This window comes from Polyodon spathula, chromosome 14, assembly GCF_017654505.1.
Source record: "Polyodon spathula isolate WHYD16114869_AA chromosome 14, ASM1765450v1, whole genome shotgun sequence".
Lineage (NCBI taxonomy): Eukaryota > Metazoa > Chordata > Actinopteri > Acipenseriformes > Polyodontidae > Polyodon > Polyodon spathula.
The window spans coordinates 307,126-326,720 of NC_054547.1; the positions used below are offsets into that span (position 1 = coordinate 307,126).

The 19,595-nt window shown below is 51.0% G+C and overlaps 1 protein-coding gene across 8 annotated transcripts in view; it reads left to right on the plus strand.

Moving 5' to 3' along the window:
* Positions 1-16,657, plus strand: part of prrc2c (proline-rich coiled-coil 2C) — a 34,190-nt gene extending 17,533 nt beyond the window's left edge. For 2 of the 8 annotated variants that reach the window (XM_041269841.1, XM_041269842.1), the window contains exons 17-34: positions 1,209-1,363; positions 2,285-2,588; positions 4,511-4,596; positions 5,126-5,323; positions 5,744-5,998; positions 6,390-6,482; positions 6,797-6,898; positions 7,603-7,789; positions 8,708-8,962; positions 9,264-9,385; positions 10,420-10,604; positions 11,343-11,616; positions 12,075-12,257; positions 12,367-12,576; positions 14,046-14,149; positions 14,771-14,912; positions 15,413-15,625; positions 15,915-16,657. In XM_041269841.1, coding sequence (XP_041125775.1) covers positions 1,209-1,363; positions 2,285-2,588; positions 4,511-4,596; positions 5,126-5,323; positions 5,744-5,998; positions 6,390-6,482; positions 6,797-6,898; positions 7,603-7,789; positions 8,708-8,962; positions 9,264-9,385; positions 10,420-10,604; positions 11,343-11,616; positions 12,075-12,257; positions 12,367-12,576; positions 14,046-14,149; positions 14,771-14,912; positions 15,413-15,625; positions 15,915-16,169 — 3,323 coding nt within the window. In that variant the 3' untranslated portion in view covers positions 16,170-16,657. The remainder of the gene's footprint in view (positions 1-1,208; positions 1,364-2,284; positions 2,589-4,510; positions 4,597-5,125; positions 5,324-5,743; positions 5,999-6,389; positions 6,483-6,796; positions 6,899-7,602; positions 7,790-8,707; positions 8,963-9,263; positions 9,386-10,419; positions 10,605-11,342; positions 11,617-12,074; positions 12,258-12,366; positions 12,577-14,045; positions 14,150-14,770; positions 14,913-15,412; positions 15,626-15,914) is intronic. The other 6 variants (XM_041269847.1, XM_041269848.1, XM_041269843.1 and 3 more) reach the window with 5 other exon arrangements.
* The last annotated feature ends 2,938 nt before the right edge of the window (positions 16,658-19,595 follow it).

Here is a 19,595-nt window from a genome sequence, read left to right on the forward strand (position 1 = left end):
GGAGCTCTGGAGCAGTGTGTGTGAGTGAGGGAGCTCGGGAGCAGTGTGTGTGAGTGAGGGAGCTCTGGAGCAGTGTGTGTGAGTGAGGGAGCTCGGGAGCAGTGTGTGTGAGTGAGTGAGGGAGCTCTGGAGCAGTGTGTGTGAGTGAGGGAGCTCTGGAGCAGTGTGTGTGTGAGTGAGGGAGCTCTGGAGCAGTGTGTGTGTGAGTGAGGGAGCTCTGGAGCAGTGTGTGTGAGTGAGGGAGCTCTGGAGCAGTGTGTGTGAGTGAGGGAGCTCTGGAGCAGTGTGTGTGAGTGAGTACGGGAGCTCTGGAGCAGTGTGTGTGAGTGAGGGAGCTCTGGAGCAGTGTGTGTGAGTGAGGGAGCTCTGGAGCAGTGTGTGTGAGTGAGTACGGGAGCTCTGGAGCAGTGTGTGTGAGTGAGTACGGGAGCTCTGGAGCAGTGTGTGAGTGAGTGCGGGAGCTCGGGAGCAGTGTGTGTGAGTGAGTGGGGGAGCTCGGGAGCAGTGTGTGTGAGTGAGTACGGGAGCTCTGGAGCAGTGTGTGTGAGTGAGTACGGGAGCTCTGGAGCAGTGTGTGTGAGTGAGGGAGCTCTGGAGCAGTGTGTGTGAGTGAGTGAGGGAGCTCTGGAGCAGTGTGTGTGAGTGAGGGAGCTCTGGAGCAGTGTGTGTGAGTGAGGGAGCTCGGGAGCAGTGTGTGTGAGTGAGTGAGTGAGTGAGGGAGCTCTGGAGCAGTGTGTGTGAGTGAGGGAGCTCTGGAGCAGTGTGTGTGAGTGAGGGAGCTCTGGAGCAGTGTGTGTGAGTGAGGGAGCTCTGGAGCAGTGTGTGTGAGGACAGACAGGATGGGACATGGAGCAGCAGCTTCTTTCTGTGTGGAGGGGTGTGCTTGTTAACCATTTCATGTCATTAGGACGTGTTCAGACTATTGTTTCTTACAGTGCTTTTATTTTTTATCAGTGTTTTGTGTTCTCATGGATTGCCCTGCCCTACGACATTCCAGCTGTTCCTGAAGTACACTTTGTATAAACCTCTAAATCCTTTCACATGCCCTAGACAGAATAGTGACTGACCTCCCGGCAGTGTGTTGGGTTAGATCAGTGTACTGACCAGACCTCCTTGGTGCTGTTGCTTGGTTGTGAACCGACAAAGAAACCCAGTCCTTTAACAGTGCACCCCCTTGTCCTCCTCCTCCCCTCTGCTCTCGTTTTCAGGCGTGGTGATTATCGATGACCACCCAGAGGTGACCACGCTGGAGGACCCCCAGTCCAACACCATGGACGACGGCTTCACAGAGGTGGTGTCGCGCAAGCAGCAGAAACGACTCCAGGACGAGGAGCGGAGGAAGAAAGAGGAGCAGACTGTGCAGGTGGGGGGGGGGGGTGCAACAGAGGTACAGTACCAGGGATCGAAATAAGAGTTCCACTGATCCATTCCTGGTTTAACTGTGAGTTTAATAAAACACAGCTGAGCTTGTTACCTGGGGCTCATCAAGCTTGTAGTAAAACCTGGACTGGGTGAAACTGCTATGCAATAGGAGACTTGCTTGGGTACAGTATGTATGCTGTAGGGTGTGTTGTATTTTGACTGTGTGTGTGATGTATTTTGACTGTGTGTGTGTTGTATTTTGACTGTGTGTGTGTTGTATTTTGACTGTGTGTGTGTTGTATTTTGACTGTGTGTGTGTTGTATTTTGACTGTGTGTGTGTTGTATTTTGACTGTGTGTGTGTTGTATTTTGACTGTGTGTGTGTTGTATTTTGACTGTGTGTGTGTTGTATTTTGACTGTGTGTGTGTTGTATTTTGACTGTGTGTGTGTTGTATTTTGACTGTGTGTGTGTATTTTGACTGTGTGTGTGTTGTATTTTGACTGTGTGTGTGATGTATTTTGACTGTGTGTGTGTATTTTGACTGTGTGTGTGTGTGTGTATTTTGACTGTGTGTGTTGTATTTTGACTGTGTGTGTGTATTTTGACTGTGTGTGTGTTGTATTTTGACATTGTGTGTGATGTATTTTGAGTATTCTGTATCTGTGCAAGTATTTGGCAGGTAAAACGTCTCTCTCAAAGGTACTTCATTGGCAGTAGCATATCCTGCTGATTTTGTTTTTGGGGGAAGATTTTATTTCTTTTTTTAAGCTATTCTGTTCAGATTGGATGGCCACACTGCATTTACTCTCAAACACCTCTCAGCAATATTGTCTGAGTTTGTTGCAGCTTTTTGCTTCAAGATATTTCACACCTGAAAGAAATGAGTGAACCAATATTAACAACAATAATAATAATTACAGAACTGGAGCAAGAAGGGTTCAGGTGAAAAGGGCCGAGGCGGGAGCTCCAAGCTGCCTCCCAGATTTGTGAAGAAGCAGCAGCAGCAGAAACAGGCAGCAGCAGCGGCTCAGCCTCGGAGCCAGACTCCCCTGCAGCCTGCACCCCAGCCTGTCGAGGGGGCTGTCCCACCACCCAGCAGCAGCAGTGAGTTCCCCGGCCAGGCCAAGGGACTGCCTGCCAGCCAGCCTCACAGCACCCTCGGCACAGAGCTCTGGGAAAACAAGATGACCTCATCCGCCGTGCTCACAGACATGACTAAGAAACGTGAGTGTGCACCTCGTGAAGCCCTTCGGAGGGGCCCCGTTCACTCCGCCAGTGAATTTCAGGTGCAGCAGGGATGGGAATACGACTCCCATTGCATTGCAGTTTGACCCGTTCCTCGAATGGGTGATGCTGTTCAATAGAGGGGCCTTATTTCCATCCCTGAGCAGTGCATTTTCTAATAGAATAGTGGATAAGTAGGCAACTGATACAGTGAACGCTCAGCACTGTGGAGTGTGTGATAGTCACTGATACAGTGAACGCTCAGCACTGTGGAGTGTGTGATAGTGATACAGTGAACGCTCAGCACTGTGGAGTGTGTGATAGTGATACAGTGAACGCTCAGCACTGGAGTGTGTGATAGTGATACAGTGAACGCTCAGCACTGGAGTGTGTGATAGTGATACAGTGAACGCTCAGCACTGAACGCTCAGCAGTGTGTGATAGTGATACAGTGAACGCTCAGCACTGGGGTGTGTGATAGTGATGGAACGCTCAGCACTGTGGAGTGTGTGATAGTGATACAGTGAACGCTCAGCACTGTGGAGTGTGTGATAGTGATACAGTGAACGCTCAGCAGTGTGTGATAGTGATACAGTGAACGCTCAGCACTGTGGAGTGTGTGATAGTGATACAGTGAACGCTCAGCACTGTGGAGTGTGTGATAGTGATACAGTGAACGCTCAGCACTGATGGAGTGTGTGAGTAGTGATACAGTGAACGCTCAGCACTGTGGAGTGTGTGATAGTCACTGATACAGTGAACGCTCAGCACTGGAGTGTGTGATAGTGATACAGTGAACGCTCAGCACTGTGGAGTGTGTGATAGTGATACAGTGAACGCTCAGCACTGTGGAGTGTGTGATAGTGATACAGTGAACGCTCAGCACTGTGGAGTGTGTGATAGTCACTGATACAGTGAACGCTCAGCACTGGAGTGTGTGATAGTGATACAGTGAACAGTCAGCACTGGAGTGTGTGATAGTGATACAGTGAACACTCAGCACTGTGGAGTGTGTGATAGTGATACAGTGAACGCTCAGCACTGTGGAGTGTGTGATAGTGATACAGTGAACGCTCAGCACTGTGGAGTGTGTGATAGTGATACAGTGAACGCTCAGCACTGTGGAGTGTGTGATAGTGATACAGTGAACGCTCAGCACTGTGGAGTGTGTGATAGTGATACAGTGAACGCTCAGCACTGTGGAGTGTGTGATAGTGATACAGTGAACGCTCAGCACTGGAGTGTGTGATAGTGATACAGTGCTCAGCACTGTGGAGTGTGTGTAGTGATACAGTGAACGCTCAGCACTGTGGAGTGTGTGATAGTGATACAGTGAACGCTCAGCACTGTGGAGTGTGTGATAGTGATACAGTGAACGCTCAGCACTGTGTGTGATAGTGATACAGTGAACGCTCAGCACTGTGGAGTGTGTGATAGTGATACAGTGAACGCTCAGCACTGTGGAGTGTGTGATAGTGATACAGTGAACGCTCAGCACTGTGGAGTGTGTGATAGTCACTGATACAGTGAACGCTCAGCACTGGAGTGTGTGATAGTGATACAGTGAACGCTCAGCACTGTGGAGTGTGTGATAGTGATACAGTGAACGCTCAGCACTGTGGAGTGTGTGATAGTGATACAGTGAACGCTCAGCACAGTGATGGCACTGTGGAGTGTGTGATAGTCAGTGATACAGTGAACGCTCAGCACTGGAGTGTGTGATAGTGATACAGTGAACAGTCAGCACTGGAGTGTGTGATAGTGATACAGTGAACACTCAGCACTGTGGAGTGTATGATAGTAAAAAAAATGGTAGATTCTTTAAAGAATACAACTGAAAACATGCATGTGCATATTAATAATGTCTTGTGTGGAGAGAGATACAGATAGTAACCTCTTTCTATGTCTGTATTTTGTGTTAGTGGGACCCATCAGCCCTCCCCAGCCTCCCTCTGTCAGTGCCTGGAACAAGCCCCTCACATCATTCATAGGCGCTGTGGCCCCGGAGGTGAGAACACAAAGGATCCTGGGACACCGTTCCACTGTGCTTGTTTATACACTGGAGTCCTCTGACAGTCACGTCTCTCTTGTAGACTCTGGGTGTGTGCTTGTTTATACGCTGGAGTCCTCTGACAGTCACGTCTCTCTTGTAAACTCTGGGTGTGTGCTTGTTTATACACTGGAGCCCTCTGACAGTCACGTCTCTCTTGTAGACTCTGGGTGTTTTGGAAGACTTCTCAGGCCTTGACATGGAGTGCCCAAGAAGCCAATTACCTATTCTAGAGGTCAGGGCAGCACATTTAGAATCTTATTATAGGGGGAGTTCTTCAGGTTGGCATTCAGAATCGTTTTAGCTTTTTACAGAACAATCCTACTATAACTAATCAAATAGTGTGGTAATATGATCTGTAGGAGGACGTGTCCTGTGAGGGAGCTGGACAGTGTAGGTGAGCTGGACAGTGTAGGTGAGCTGGACAGTGTAGGTGAGCGGGTGCCTCTGTTGTGTGACTAACAGCTTCTCTTCCCATGGTGTTCAGCAGGGGGCAAAGCCTGGCCTAGACACAGGTGTGGAGATGGGCATGGAGAGCATCCAGTTTGGGGCTCCTTCGTCCTCGGGCAGCACGGACAGCGACTGCACCCCGACTCTGCTGGAGAAGGGCCCCGATAACAAACTCCCAGAGCCCAAGGAGCAGAGGCAGAAGCAGCCGCGCGCCGGGCCCATCAAGGCACAGAAGGTAAGCGGGCCAGCTGCCCCCCTGCTGTGCTGTATCTGCACAATGGGTAACTCTGTGTGCTGGAGGGGCACTGAGGGGATATTGAGGGTGGAAGCAAAGGAATTGAAATGAAAAAACAGTGCAGGCAATGACAGAGAGAGGGTCCTCATAATCACACAGTGCAGCTGTGGATGAAGTGGAGTGTATTGGGTTATAGTGAAATGCACTCTGAAATGTCTGTAGGAGTGGATGCTGAAAGTTAAAATGAACAGACAGGATCAGCGCATAAGGGTCCATGTTTTTGAATGAAGAGGCAGAAAACTAAAACCAAAACGGCCCCAGCAAGGCATCGTTTCTGCTTCACAGGGTGGTCATTTTAAATAAATGTGTACTCATGAACCTGGTCCTCCTGACTGTGTGTGTCTGTCTGTCCACACCCAGCTGCCAGAGGTGAGCCTCCCAGAGAATAAGGAGTACAAGCCGGGCCCCATCGGGAAGGAGCGCTCGCTGAAGAACCGCAAAGTGAAGGATGTCCGCCAGGCTGAGAGCGAGGGGCCCGACAAGTCGGGTCCGGGGGCCACCAGGAGCCCAGACCCCCACTCCCCTGCTAAGGACAGCAAGGGGGTCCCGGAGCTGGACTCTGACATGGAGAGCATGATCTCTGTGTCCACACCCGAGTTTGGAGCCAGCAGCAAGGTACTGCACACCATGCACTTAGATCCTCTTATAGAATAGCTGAGAGAAATTAAACTAACAAACATAAGTTTAAAAAGAACCATGCCCAGTCCTGAGATCTAACATATAAAATAGGTTTAATAAGAACCATGCCAGTCCTGAGAGCTAACATGTAAAATAGCCCATTGAAGATAAGTGTCAATCCTTGCCGGTGTAGAATTCAAGTCCTTGAGGTCTGGAGCCCTCCTGGTGTTTGTTCCCTAAATGACCTGTACGTCTGGTTTAATCGCTTGGTTCGCTAAGGATGCCTGTAACCCTGGAGGACTGCGCCCCTTGAGGATTGTATTTGTGCACCCCTGCATTAGAGCACCAGCCCCCCAGGCTCTGACCTCTCTACCCTGCTGTGTTCCAGGAATCCGTGACAGATTACACCTCTCCTTCCTCTTCACTGGCAGAGACAGTCTCCAAGGGAAGCAGCAAGATGGAGGAGAGCCTGGTCTCCAGTGTAAGTCCCTCCTCCTCCTCCTCCTCCACTGGGACCAGCACACTAGAACCTTAGCTTGGCCTCTGAATGCAGATATTTACAGAACTGAAACGAGGAGGAACGCTGACGGTCTTCTGTCCCTTCAGTGTATGTGGGGGTGGGTTAGCAGGAAGTTGCCCTACACTGGTACCAGCACACTGCATAGTTTCCAGGGGAAGCAGACCCAGCAGAGGACTCCCTGCCAGCAGTACAGTTGAGGCAGGCTTGCATGGGCAGTGGCAGTAGTGGGTACTGTAGATACTGGAGGTAGTGACAGTGTTCTCCCTGCTTTTCAGGTGCCCTTGCCCCACACCCTCCCCCTCCCCAGGAGGGAGACTCTGCAGCAGAGCTCCAGCCTGACTCAGGTCTCTCCCGCTACCGTTGACTTCACTCTCAAGGTATGTAAACGCTTGCTCACGGTTCAAGCTCATAGTAAAACCTGGAGTGGGTGTAGCTGCTATGCAATTGGTCCTGCGGTGTACTTGCTCACACACACATACATGTAGATATTGTGTACATGTGAACAGAGTTCTTGAAATAAGAACAGTTTATAACTGGAAACAAGTGGTTAAAGTCCAGGGCTTGTAACCAGGAGGTCACCGGTTCAAATCCCACCTCTGCCACTGACTGACTCACTGTGTGACCCTGAGCAAGTCACTTCACCTCCTTGTGCTCCATCCTGCGGATGAGATGTGAAATCCATTTTTTTTTCATTCTACCTTTAATAAAGATTAATCGCATGTTAACATGTTGCTTTCTCGTGTGTACGTTCTGCTTGTTAATCAGAAACGAAGGTTTGGCCAATTTTAAAAGCCCATTTAGTTGTTTCACAGAAAACTCCCATAAATGAAATCCTGTTTTACTGTGAACACATTTCTCAGCTGTGATTGTGAAGGAGAGTAGAAAAGACAAGGTAAAGCACTGAAAATCAGAAGCCCTTTGTATCATACTGTCAGCATGGGGTGGCAGTGAATTGAGGGAATTGTTGAGTCATGAAATGTCAAGGGGCACTGTGTGTGTTTGGGTTGATGGATATGTATTATTATTCTAACTTGTACACCTCGGTGTGATTATTTTTGTGTTCTGTCTGCATGTTTTAAAGATGGAGTCTGCGCGGAAGGCCTGGGAAAACTCCCCCAGCATGGGTGAGAAGAGTTCCCCGGTGACCTCGTCCGCCCCCCCCATCGCCAGCGGCGCCGGAGCCAACAGCGCCACCTACAGCTCCTTCTCCAGCGCATCCCTACCTCCAATCCCAGTGGCCTCCGTCACGCCCACCACCTCCCTCCAGGGTAACTCTCGCACGAGCATCGGGCTGTAACTCTCGCACGAGCATCGGGCTGTAACTCTCGCACGACTCACACAGGCATCGGGCTGTAACTCTCGCACGAGCATCGGGCTGTAACTCTCGCACGAGCATCGGGCTGTAACTCTCGCACGAGCATCGGGCTGTAACTCTCGCACGAGCATCGGGCTGTAACTCTCGCACGAGCATCGGGCTGTAACTCTCGCACGACTCGCACGAGCATCGGGCTGTAACTCTCGCATGAGCATCGGGCTGTAACTCTCGCACGACTTGCACAAGCATCGGGCTGTTTGTAGTGTGACCTTACAGGGGGGGACTACCCTCTCTGGCTCCAAGAGGTTTGTGCACAGAGGACTCCAGAGACTTGGACAGCCGTGGTTTGACAAACCATCTCAGTGTGCTCTTTAGTAGAGGCATGTGAATTAACACGTGGGGCAGTGTCACGCATCCTCAAGACCAAACTCATTGCAATACCAGACTGACACAAATATAAAATATCACCAGCAGATTGCCCATTCTAGTTTGTGTGCAGGTACCCAGTCAGTAATGGGCTGCTGTAAAACAAACTGTTCACAAGCAAGAACTCTTCATTATAACTGGGAAGTATGCATGGCGTCTAAATACTGCCTTGACTCTTTTATTTAGTGTATGCATACTTTATTTATGCATTCGCATGTTGCCGATTTTAATCTGCCCATGCCGGGACATCCTCAGAATGAGTTGCAGCAGGAATTTCAGTTTTACTGTGTTTCACGTGGCTGGAAATTCTTTGTCTAATACAGTTTTTCAGATTTTTAAGTTTTAAGTTAATGATCCATTTCTGGGTAAAATTGACGTGTGAGTAGTTTGGCTCTTTAGAAAATCCTATTCAGAAACTGGCAGACTTAAAAGAGTTTCTTTCCAGTGTCTTCAGTGTCTGTCTGCACGCCCTCTCCCCCAGGCTCTGGTACCTACACCACAGCCTCCCTGAGCACCAAGACCACCAGCACCTCCGACCCTCCCAATATCTGCAAAGTGAAGCCCCAGCAGCTCCAGAGCAGCAGCATGGCCTCGACGGCACACTTCTCCCCGCTGGGCTGCATCCCCTCCCTGCTCGCCCCCCAGCAGCAGCAGCAGCAGCAGCAAGCCCAGCAGGTCTTCGTCTCCCAGTCTGCAGCAGGTGGGTCTAACAGGGGCAACGCTTTCTCACTGCAGGCATTGCAAAGCACAAAAGCACACAAGCTCCTTAGTGAGCATTTCTAGTTCATAGCTGTATGTAGTCATTTTTAAAGTGTTATATTCATTTTCACAGTGATTGCCATTCTGCTGTAGTTCTCTGCTGCATTGGTTTGCTCACGTAGTTGTTCATCTCAAAAGCGCGCGCTATATTCTTTCACAAGCAGCAAGTTTCTTAAATGCATCCATGTGTTTCCATGAAACCTTTAGCAATAGAGAAGTAAAGCTCCTTTTCCTTTGGTTAGGTTCTGCTGCTCAGATCCCTGCCTTCTACATGGACACGAGCCACCTGTTCAGCACACAGCCCCCGCGCCTGGGCCACCCCTCGCTGGCACAGCAGCAAGGCTTCCAGCCTGGACTCTCTCAGGTACTTGGAGGCCCAGCCTGTAGAGAGGAGTGTGTGTGTGTGTGACACTGCCAGCCGCAGCTCTTCAGTGTGTAACCTTGTGTGTGTCTCTGTTAGCAGCGCTAACCCCTCTCTGTCTGTCAGTGTGTGTGTCTCTGTTAGCAGCGCTAACCCCTCTCTGTCTGTCAGTGTGTGTGTCTCTGTTAGCAGCGCTAACCCCTCTCTGTCTGTCAGTGTGTGTGTCTCTGTTAGCAGCGCTAACCCCTCTCTGTCTGTCAGTGTGTGTGTCTCTGTCAGCAGCGCTAACCCTTCTCTGTCTGTCAGTGTGTGTGTCTCTGTCTCTGTCAGCAGCGCTAACCCCTCTCTGTCTGTCAGTGTGTGTGTCTCTGTCAGCAGCGCTAACCCCTCTCTGTCTGTCAGTGTGTGTGTCTCTGTCAGCAGCGCTAACCCCTCTCTGTCTGTCAGTGTGTGTGTCTCTGTCAGCAGCGCTAACCCCTCTCTGTCTGTCAGTGTGTGTGTCTGCTCCACTTCACTCACTGTAGTTCTTTCTGTGAAATCCTGTCTCCTATATGCTCTGTTCAGACCCTGTTTTATAACGCTCTGTCAAGGTTTCTAATAGCAGCTCTCTTTCAACCCTGCCTGCTCGCTCTAGGGCTCTACTGTGGTGTATTCATGTGCTTTACATTGAGCAATGTTCACACACACACACACACACACACACACATATATATTACATACATACACATGCACATAGTCTGGGAATTTTCTGTAGGGGTTTGTGGTTAGTGCTGGAAATTATTTTTATTTGTTTATATAGAAGAATGTGTCTAGACAATTGAAATATTTAAGAATGGCAGTATTGCTGGAGTTGTTCACACGTGTGTTTTTATTTATGTATGTATATTTGTCGTACATTTTTACTAGAGACTCTGCCTAGACTGTATGAAGCGTTGCTTTAGCTACGAGGTGCAGTGACCCCTGTCAGTCTGTGTGCAGTAATGATGCTGATATGCTGTGATCCTGATGATTGACTTGTGCTCTCTTTCTCTCTCCTGGTTTGGGACGGCTCTCCTCAGACCCAGTCTCGATTGTTTGATTTTCCCTTGCAGCCCACTGCGGTCCAGCAGATCCCCATCCCCATCTACGCCCCCCTCCAGGGCCAGCACCAGGGCCTGGGCACCGGCCCGCCGGTCTCACAGGCACAGGAGCTCTTCAGCACCTCCCTGCACCAGCCCTACAGGTCAGCAGCACAGCACCCTGCACGCAGGGGGGGTGGGGGGGGTGGTCAGAGCTTAGCTTGGTGCACAGGGGGTGAGAACGTCTCAGAGCTTAGCTAAGTGTTAGTGCACTGGGGGTGGGAACGGCTCAGTGCTTAGCTAAGTGTTAGTGCACTGGGGGTGGGAACGGCTCAGAGCTTAGCTAAGTGTTAGTGCACTGGGGGTGGGAACGGCTCAGAGCTTAGCTAAGTGTTAGTGCACTGGGGGTGGGAACGGCTCAGTGCTTAGCTAAGTGTTAAAACGGTTAGAATGTTTAACATCGTCAGACAAGGCTGTCCAATTACGGTCCTGGAGGGCCGTTCCACTCCAGGTTTAACAGGTAAAATTAGACAGATAACTACTTCAGGGTCTGGATGGAGGTTTCATTGAATCAGTTAAACAATTTGTAACAGCGTTGATACAAAGACCAGGACTGGAAGGCTGACTTTGTCAAGTAGAGGCCAGCTGTAGTGTTTATACAGCAGGATGTGTGCAGCATGAAGGTGCTGATTCAGTATTCATTAACATGAACACATGAGTGATGTGAGCATGTAGTCTCCCCTGCATGAATGTTGTAGTGTGTCAGTTAACAGCAGCCAGTGTAAGAGCTAGAGAGATGATATGTGTGTGTGTGGCTGTGTGTATAACTTGATTAATCATTTAAACATGTAAGTGTTACTGTGAGTATTGATTTAATCCCGTCCTGTTTGACTGTCCTGCAGGTCCCAGCAGGCGTTCTTGCAGAACAGCCTGTCTCAGCCCTCGCCGGTGGTTCTGTCTGGGGCTGGCCAGCACTCCCCCATGATGCTGTCGGGGACCGCGCTGCACAGCTACCCCGGCGTGCAGCCCTCCGATCTCAGCAAGGCTCAGTCTGGCCTGGCCTTCCAGCAGACCTCCAGCACCCAACACATCCCCATCCTCTTCGAGCCCCAGCTCAACCAGCCGTCCGGCCTGGGGGGCTCGCAATTCATGGACACCCACACACACCTCTTACAGGTAGGAGGAGGGATGGGGAGAGGGTGGCCTGGGAAGTCAGTAGCAACGTGAAGAACCAGGGACAGTGGCACTGGCTGCAGCCAGGCACTAGCCAGCAAATATTATGTGTGAGTGTGCGTCCTGACCTGGAAATTTAGAAACACTAATAAATTAAACGAGAGACTAGAAATATTTTTCTTAATGCCTTCCACATGCTCTTGACATTCAGTCCTGGGCAGAAACTAGACATGATAAAATGCTAGTAAAGTGACTTGTTGTTCAGTCAAGTTGTCTTGTATTTACTGATGTGTTTAAATGACTGGGAAGGGGCAGTGCTGCAGGCTCCTAGGTCGGATCTTGCATTGGCAATCTTAGGTATTGTTTAAAGGGAGTGGAGAGGAGAGGGCACCTTGTCCTTCAGGCTGTGAGTGTAAGGATGTAGGACTAAGCCCTGATCACACTTTGCCTTTGTGTTGCAGGCACGCCAGGGACTGAGCCAGCCCTCCAACTTGTACTCTGGGCAGCCTGGCCAAAGCAGCTACTACAGCTCCACACAGTCTGCCAGCTCTGCCCTGCAGCAGGTAAACGTACCCACACACTCGCACACGGGCCAGAGCAGCTTTTACAGCACCAGGCAGTACCCCAGCCCAGCCGTGCAGCAGGTAAGCACAGCCCAGCCGGGCACCCGGCACCCTCCCTCCCACTCTCTCTGTTAATATCCATCCTGCTTTCCCTGAATGACAGTAATGGCATGCCTTGCCTCCCTGCCAGATGACGGTGTCTCTCCCGGGCTCCCAGCTCTCCCTTTCTAACTTTGGCTCGACGGGGGGCCACCAGCCCCTCATCGCGCTGCCCCAGTCCATGCAGCCGCAGGGCCCCCAGGCTCAGGCACAGAGCCTCAGCAGACAGGCTCAGCTCAATCAGCCTTTCCGGGGGCTCCTGAACCAGAGCCAGCACAGCATGATGCAGGCTTCCAGCAAGGTGAGCCAGCCCCCAGGCACAGACACTCAGGCTCTTCCAGGGAAATCATTCATTTATTTATACAGCGCTCCATCGATAGTGCCCAGTTCAAGTTTTTTGGTTAATTCACTTGTCAGCCCACTCTGACAGTAAATTCTACAAGTTCTGTATAAGGGCCCTTCACTAATTCACGGTTTTGAGTATTTCACGTTTTCTTTAAATTTGACTTGTAGGTCAGATAGCCAAATAAAGGGAGCACTGTGCTTTTAAATGTAATATTGAAATAAGAAATGGGTTAATGAAAAGGTAATAATAGTCGGGCACCTTGGAACTGAATTGTCTTTAAACTAGAAGAGGAATATGGGCTGCTGAAGCAAAGCCCCACAACGTTGGTCAGGTTGCACTGCAGAGTAGGATGGGAGATTGTAATTGAATGTGTCTGCTGGTCTGCCCGTCCCTGTGCAGGTGTGTGAGGTGGACCTGAAGCTGTGTGATTGTAATTGAATGTGTCTGCCCGTCCCTGTGCAGGTGTGTGAGGTGGACCTGAAGCTGTGTGATTGTAATTGAATGTGTCTGCCCGTCCCTGTGCAGGTGTGTGAGGTGGACCTGAAGCTGTGTGATTGTAATTGAATGTGTCTGCCTGTCCCTGTGCAGGTGTGTGAGGTGGACCTGAAGCTGTGTGATTGTAATTGAATGTGTCTGCCTGTCCCTGTGCAGGTGTGTGAGGTGGACCTGAAGCTGTGTGATTGTAATTGAATGTGTCTGCCTGTCCCTGTGCAGGTGTGTGAGGTGGACCTGAAGCTGTGTGATTGTAATTGAATGTGTCTGCCTGTCCCTGTGCAGGTGTGTGAGGTGGACCTGAAGCTGTGTGATTGTAATTGAATGTGTCTGCCTGTCCCTGTGCAGGTGTGTGAGGTGGACCTGAAGCTGTGTGATTGTAATTGAATGTGTCTGCCTGTCCCTGTGCAGGTGTGTGAGGTGGACCTGAAGCTGTGTGATTGTAATTGAATGTGTCTGCCTGTCCCTGTGCAGGTGTGTGAGGTGGACCTGAAGCTGTGTGATTGTAATTGAATGTGTCTGCCTGTCCCTGTGCAGGTGTGTGAGGTGGACCTGAAGCTGTGTGATTGTAATTGAATGTGTCTGCCTGTCCCTGTGCAGGTGTGTGAGGTGGACCTGAAGCTGTGTGATTGTAATTGAATGTGTCTGCTGGTCTGCCTGTCCCTGTGCAGGTGTGTGAGGTGGACCTGAAGCTGTGTGATTGTAATTGATGTGTGTGTCTGCCTGTCCCTGTGCAGGTGTGTGAGGTGGACCTGAAGCTGTGTGATTGTAATTGAATGTGTCTGCCTGTCCCTGTGCAGGTGTGTGAGGTGGACCTGAAGCTGTGTGATTGTAATTGAATGTGTCTGCCTGTCCCTGTGCAGGTGTGTGAGGTGGACCTGAAGCTGTGTGATTGTAATTGAATGTGTCTGTGTCTGCCTGTCCCTGTGCAGGTGTGTGAGGTGGACCTGAAGCTGTTTGGCAGTGGGATGGATATGAAGCCTGGGACCCCTCCGATCAGTGCCAGGAGCACCACCCCCACCTCCGGCCCCTTCAGGTAGGACCTTCCTCACCTGGGTCTCCATTCACTCGCACCTGGCCAGGTCTTAAACTTGCCACAGAATTCCATAAGAACATAAACGTTTTCTCTTCTGCCTGTTGGTGCTTGTCCGGTTCCCAGCAGCTTCAGCGCAGTACCTTTCATAAGGGTATGGAATGGGTTACCCAGCCATGCTGGTAAAGCTGAATCACTGGGATCCTTTAAGACCAGCGATTCAGCATGGCTAGGTAACTCATTCCATGCCTTCAACACTGTGTAGGGTAGTGTCTCTCACCAGGCTGTCTCCACTCAACTGTGTGTCACTCTGGTCCTACTTTCTTTGCTGTGCGTGAAGTGCTGGTATAGGGTTAACTTTAGCAACTCCTTTTAAGATATGTAACACATCTGTACTGCAGTTCAGACTCCTTTTAAAAACTAACGGAACCCATACATAAAAAACAAACACCCGAACTACAAGAAGCCACTTCCTGCAGATTTATTTGTATGTGTGTTTAAGACTCTTGGAAATGGAGAGGAGAGGCTCCAGCCCTAGATAGTAATGTTACAGGTCTTCACCCTGATGTCTGATTGTGTGGGCGCTGGCTGGCGGTGATTCTTCTCTGATCTCCTCATTCCCAGGGCCAGCTCCACCAGTCCCAGCAGCCAGTCCAGTAAGATGAACAGCATTTTGTACCAGAAGCAGTTCCAGTCTGCAGCGGCGGCGGCGGCGGCGGCAGGGGTTCGAATGCCCCCGCACTTCCAGGCACAGTTCACACCGCAGGTAGGAAACTGGGCTCCCCAACACAGCTGCACTCGCCACGGCAACGCCACACAACTGCTGTTGCTCTTTATATCTGGGAAATAAACCTCGTATAGCCCAAGGGATGGAAATAAGAGTGTGGTGGTTATCATGCCACCCTTGAGTGCTAATGACTGGTGCTCTGATTGATCCCTGCCTGGCTCTGACACTCGCTCCCCCCTGATCCCTGCCTGGCTCTGACACTCGCTCCCCCCTGATCCCTGCCTGGCTCTGACACTCGCTCCCCCCTGATCCCTGCCTGGCTCTGACACTCGCTCCCCCCTGATCCCTGCCTGGCTCTGACACTCGCTCCCTCCTGATCCCTGCCTGGCTCTGACACTCCCTCCCCCCTGATCCCTGCCTGGCTCTGACACTCCCTCCCCCCTGATCCCTGCCTGGCTCTGACACTCCCTCCCTCCTGATCCCTGCCTGGCTCTGACACTCCCTGCTGGTTGATCCTGTGTCTCTGCTTCTCTCCCCAGATGATGTCTCAGCCCAGCCTGGTGCCTCCCATGGTGAGGCCTCCCCATGGCAGTTCTTTCAACCCGGGGGTGCAGCGGACGTCTGTGGGTCCCCCAATGTCCCCCTCCCTCATGAGTCACCCCCGCCCACAGTACATGAGCCGTGGGCCCCCTGGGTCCCCCATGGGACCCCGCGGAAACCAGGCCTTGCTCAAGGCAGAGCAGGATCTCAAGGTTGGTGTCCACTGTATTAAAAAAATAAAAATAATAAATAATGGCTCAGTCTGCTCAGCAGTAAAGTGATTTTAGATTTGTAATGTTTTAATTTGTGGGGAATTCTCTGTTTTGAAAGGCACACAATGTTTCACAGTGCACCAGGATACATGAGCAAGGTATTGCTGATAAGAGACAGTTAGTTGCTTGCTCCTTGGCTGTGGGTTCTAGGGGGAGTGCCTAGCGATGCTCCTCATTAGTGAAGGGTCATGATTTCTTTGCATGTCTCAAGTCGTGCTCCCTCTCCCAGGCGAAGCAGCGCGCTGAGGTGCTCCAGTCCACTCACAAGTTCTTCTCTGAGCAGCAGCAGCACAAGCCCGCTCTGAGCAAACCCTCCGACGGGAGCCAACAGCCCTCCGAGAGCTTCGCACCACAGCCCCTCTCCCTGGGGCACGAGGGGGATAAGGGGTCCTCCCAGTCCCCCTCCTTCACTACCCCCGGCTCCAAACCTGTCCGGACCGGGCCCATCAAACCGCAGGCCATCAAACCAGAGGAGACCAAATAACAGGAGGAGGAGGAGGAAGAGGAGGACCGCACTGCGCCTTTCAGACATGAAGGGGATGTTAATGAAGACTGTAGAGATTCAAGAACACTGTCGCATCCACACTTGCACACTCACACATACAATGAAACTCCTTTCACTGAGGCAGACCCTGGGATGAGAGTTGAGGCTGCATTGTGTGCAGAAGGAGATCTCCTGGCCAGGCCTGTGAGTCTGTCTCTCTCTCTCTCGTCTTTTATATTCACTTCTAGTTACTATTACGAATGCTCCTTCCTCTATTGGTCCTGCCTGATTTGGCAGACTGGTATCCCCAAGTACTGAGTGACCCCATTGGCACTGTACAGAGACACATTGGAGCAGCCATGCTCGTTCTCTTTCGTTTGTACAGGGTTAATCGCTCTATTCACTATGTACCGTCTTACTTGCATTATCTGTTTGTTTTTTTTTTGGTTTGATTACAGAAACTAATAAAATAATAAGCTGTAAACAGATGTCTGTGTGTGGGCTGAATTTCTCAAAACAAGAACATGTGTTCTGTTCTCTTACTAATCAAAAATAATGGCAAGAGACTTTGATGCTAGTAGTATTCTTATTAGGAATGTGTTTGTGGGGCTTGTCGGTTGTATGTTGGCAGTGCCAGTGTGTGCTCCAAGGCACATGTCTTGTTCATGTTACTTGCCCATTTTTGGCTGTGCCCTGTTCTGGTGTAACACACAAGGAAGACTCCCTCAGTGCTGGGGTTTGAAATGCAGGAGCGAGGGGGGCGTCACACCTGCACTCTTTCTATTTTTATCTGGGATGAGGAGATTTACAGACTCGGGGGTGGGGGGGTGGACTGTGCATCAGCTGCTGCCGCACGGTCACTTGCAATAGGAACTCTCTTTTACGTCTCGTCTGAAGGACGGATCATTTGTGGAATATTTTGTTCCAGTGTTGGTTGGTGCAGAAAACAAAACTCAAAACCTTGTATCACAAAACAATAGGTTATACAATGTGAAGTAACTTAAAAAATGATGGTGAGTAAGTAGATTCTAGGAAATGCACAGAGTCCTTTCCTTCAATCAGCTGCCAGGTTTACTGAAATATGCAGGGAGTCTGGTCCCAGGTTCAGGACAAACACAATACTCAACATTACAATGTTTGCATGACATTAAATACCCTTCTGTATAGATGGTCCACCTCCCCTTTCTCTTACACTTAACCAATGGTCAAGGTACAACACATTATTCTGTTAATTTAGTGTGTGTGTGTGTGTGTGTGTGTGTGTAGTCTAGTGTGACAACCTCTGAACTAAGTGCATTCTTCACACTCCTGGAGACAAAAGGTCCATACATCTGCCTTTTGTTATCTCCTTGCGACCCCCTTTGATGCCAGTGGGATTATCTCTTTCGATCTCTCTGAAGTCTAGAGCCTGTTCCCTTCTAGTCCACAGCATTGTTATCTCGTTAGCTTGCAGTCATTGTTGGGCAGTTTGTAGACGCATCGTCTCTATCAGTGGTTAACAGTACATGCAATTTGAACCAAACAGCCTGCTATCTGCAATATTAGTCTCTCTTCAGAAAAAAACACCAGTATAGCTCTGCCAGTCCACATGCTAATCAATTCTCAATCCATGTTTTCCAACACAATGTCATATTGAAGTTTATTTATGAATTCAAAAATGAGTTATTAGTGCTGAGCTCCACCTGAATCTTCTCGTGTTCTGTAATGAGGAATTAAATGAACGTTAGGGGTCTAGGAGGAGGGGGCGGCTCGGGTCCGGGAGGAGGGGCGGCGGCTCGGGGTCCGGGAGGAGGTGGGCGCCGGCCCGGGTCCGCGCCGGCGGCTCGGGGTCCGGGAGGAGGGGGCGGCGGCTCGGCGGCTCGGGGTCCGGGAGGAGGGGGCGGCGGCTCGGGGATTAGGAGGCGGCGCCGGCTCGGGATTTAGGACGAGGGGCCGGCTCGGAGTCTACGACACATAGACACACACACACACACACATGCACTGACAGACACAGAGACACACATACAGCAAGCAAGGCTCCAGATCAGTATATAGTTGTGTTTATTTATTTATTTATTTAATCCAGTATTCATTTACACCAAACAGGAAGCAGTTGAAAGTCTGTGTATGTATATATGTATCTATGTATATGTATACATGTATATTTGTGTGTGTCTATATATATATAGATTGGGTTTCTCTAGTGCTGAGCAGTGTCTCCAGTCCCATAGTAGGATCCAGGTGGGCGCTGACCATGCCCTTACAACACTCACTACACTACAGACTGGCTGTGAAGAGAAATTGAAAAGAGGTTTGGTGATTCTTTAACTTGGTGGTATTGGGAAAGGACTTATAGTGAAAATGTTTGCCTGTGAGTATTTCTAGATGTCATTCGAGTGTAAAAATAAAATCTAATAGTATTAAATACATTGATATAACCCTCCGCCCTTCTCCACGCCACAGCTTAGAGTAGCGTAACATCAACGCACTCTGCCGCTGGCAGATCATCGAGAACCAGCACACACAACAAAACAACAACACAAATTATAGAACAATACAAATGGGGGGGGGGGGGGGGGGGGTGGGGCGGGGGCAGTCTTAACTAAGTGTGTCCTCAATGTACATGAATTATCATGTAGTCAAAATTCCTCTTTTATACTTTACCCTTGATCCCTAACAGTCCGGTGGTGGTAGAATAGGGTCTGCATATGATGGCCTGGGTGGGCTTATAAGGCCGTAAATAACGATACCAGGATGGTGGTACTGTTAGGAGTTGGTCGTGGGTGTGCGTGCGTGGTGGTCGGGTGAAGGTCGCTGGTTGTTCGTGGTTGCGAGGATGTGGTGTCTGGTCCACACCGGGTGGCGTGTGACTGGAAAGGTAGAACGGGTGGCCCCGCCGTGCTCCTGGTTCTTGGTCCTTTCCCGGGCATGCAAAATTGCATGCTGTGCGTGCAGTGTAGGGGGTGTGGGTTGGGGGGTGGGTGGGGGGCGGGGGTGGTGGGGTGGGCTGGTTCGGCCCCGTCTCCCCCCAATGATCACCCCCGTGGTGGATGTGAAAATGGAGGTCTCTGGTCGGGCTGTAAGGGGTCAGGTGGGGGGGGGGGGGTGGGGGGGGGTCGGGGGGGGGGGTGGGGGGGGGGTGGGGGGTGGGGGGGGGGGGGGGGTGCGGGGGGGGGGGGGGGGGGGGGGGGGGGGGGGGGGGGGGTGGGGGGGGGGGGGGGGGGGGGGGGGGGGGGGTGGGGGGCGGGGGGGGGGGGGGTGGTGTAGGGGGGGGGAGGGGGGGGGGGGGGGGGGGGGGGGGGGGGGGGGGGGGGGGGTGCGGGGGGGGGGGGGGGGGGAGAACCGTTTTAATACACACTGGGGTACAGGAACAGGGTGGAGGCGGGTCAGGGTGCAGGGGGTCGGGGTGTGAGGGAGGGGGAGCCCCACTCCCCAACTCTGGTGTCA